General features: G+C 47.7%; 1 protein-coding gene across 1 annotated transcript in view; it reads left to right on the top strand.

Annotated features, from left to right (window-relative positions):
* dcc (DCC netrin 1 receptor) overlaps positions 1-1,120 on the top strand; it is a 251,221-nt gene extending 250,101 nt beyond the window's left edge. Inside the window, exon 27 of the mRNA XM_047809631.1 lies at positions 393-1,120. Coding sequence (XP_047665587.1) covers positions 393-482 — 90 coding nt within the window. The 3' untranslated portion in view covers positions 483-1,120. The remainder of the gene's footprint in view (positions 1-392) is intronic.
* Positions 1,121-1,373: the final 253 nt, after the last annotated feature.

Genomic DNA, 1,373 nt, shown 5'->3' with positions numbered 1-1,373 from the left:
CTCCTTACACTCTTATTCTCTCCCTCTCTCTCTCTCCCTCTCTCTCTCTCTCTTTCTCTCTCTCTATTTACATTCTCTCATTCTATCTCTCTCTCTTTCTCTCTCGCTCTGTCTCTCTATGTCTCTCTCTTTCTCTCTTTCTCCTTACACTCTCTCATTCTCTCTCATTCTCTCTCTCTCTGTCTCCTGCCTTCAACCTCCAGATAAGGATAATGTTTTGTTAGCGTTATGTTACCTGAATGAGCTGTTACCATAGAAACGCATAGTCATCGCAGACGCGTGAGCCGATCCGAGATCCGTCACGTTACGGAAAACACCTCCTACGTCTCTGATTTATGGAGCATGCACATGGTGTAAACGACTCCGCTGATGCTTTGTGTCTTCTCCTGCAGGTGTATGAGCAGGACGACCTGAGCGAACAGATGGCCAGTCTAGAAGGACTGATGAAGCAGCTGAACGCCATCACCGGCTCTGCATTTTAACGTCGGCGACCACCCGGCGGAAGCTGCGATCTAGCTGAGGGAGCAGAGGCACGTCACGCACCGAGCCACGCACCTGTGACTTTACAGACTCTCTGATGTCTCGTGTCCCTCCGCCTCCGTCTGGCCTTTTATTCCACTCACGCGTTCATCAGCAAAAACCCTGCGATGAGACAACAAAAAAAAGGGAAAAAAATAAAATCACATGCGAGACACACGTAAAAGGGAGCGGGTTTATAAAACGGAGCCGGGTTTCGATCCGAGCCTCCTACCGACGATTCTTTCACCCGTGTTTTTTCTTTATTTTCTTGGGTTTTTCGCTCACACCGCAGCTTTGGCAGATATAAACAAGCTGGAGACGAGAAGACTGGGTCGAGAAAACGACACACGTTTTTTTCTGCTCTGTCGTTCCGTCTTTCCAAAAACTTTTCCGAAACACAAGGATCGTGACTTAAATACAGTTTTGTGACGAGTCGAGTCGGTGGATCGGGAAATAAACAATCCATTCCATTGCAAATATACCTCCATTTCCTGACCAGTAGTTTGACCTACTATGACTGTGTTATAATGCACAACTCACACACACACACACACACACACACACACACACACACACACACACACACACACACACACACAACGAAGTCATCAGCAGCCAAAAACTTCGAGATGCTACAGCAGCCATGTTTTTTTTTTCTTCTCGTCTTCTAAGGACGGAGAGGTGGGACGTCGCAGCCGGAAAGCTGTGAGATAAACGAACGGCGTGAACGAGCAATTCCACTTCCACCCGGGCTGTTTTTTTTTTTTTTTCAGCTTTCCACGTCTACGGCGGTCTTGTAGATGAAAGACCCTGTCACATAAACCGGTGTCAACAGCAGAACACGCTGCTGCGTC

Source organism: Tachysurus fulvidraco, chromosome 26 (genome assembly GCF_022655615.1).
Source record: "Tachysurus fulvidraco isolate hzauxx_2018 chromosome 26, HZAU_PFXX_2.0, whole genome shotgun sequence".
In the NCBI taxonomy this organism is placed as follows: Eukaryota; Metazoa; Chordata; class Actinopteri; order Siluriformes; family Bagridae; genus Tachysurus; species Tachysurus fulvidraco.
This window is presented reverse-complemented; position numbering and strand designations above follow the sequence as displayed.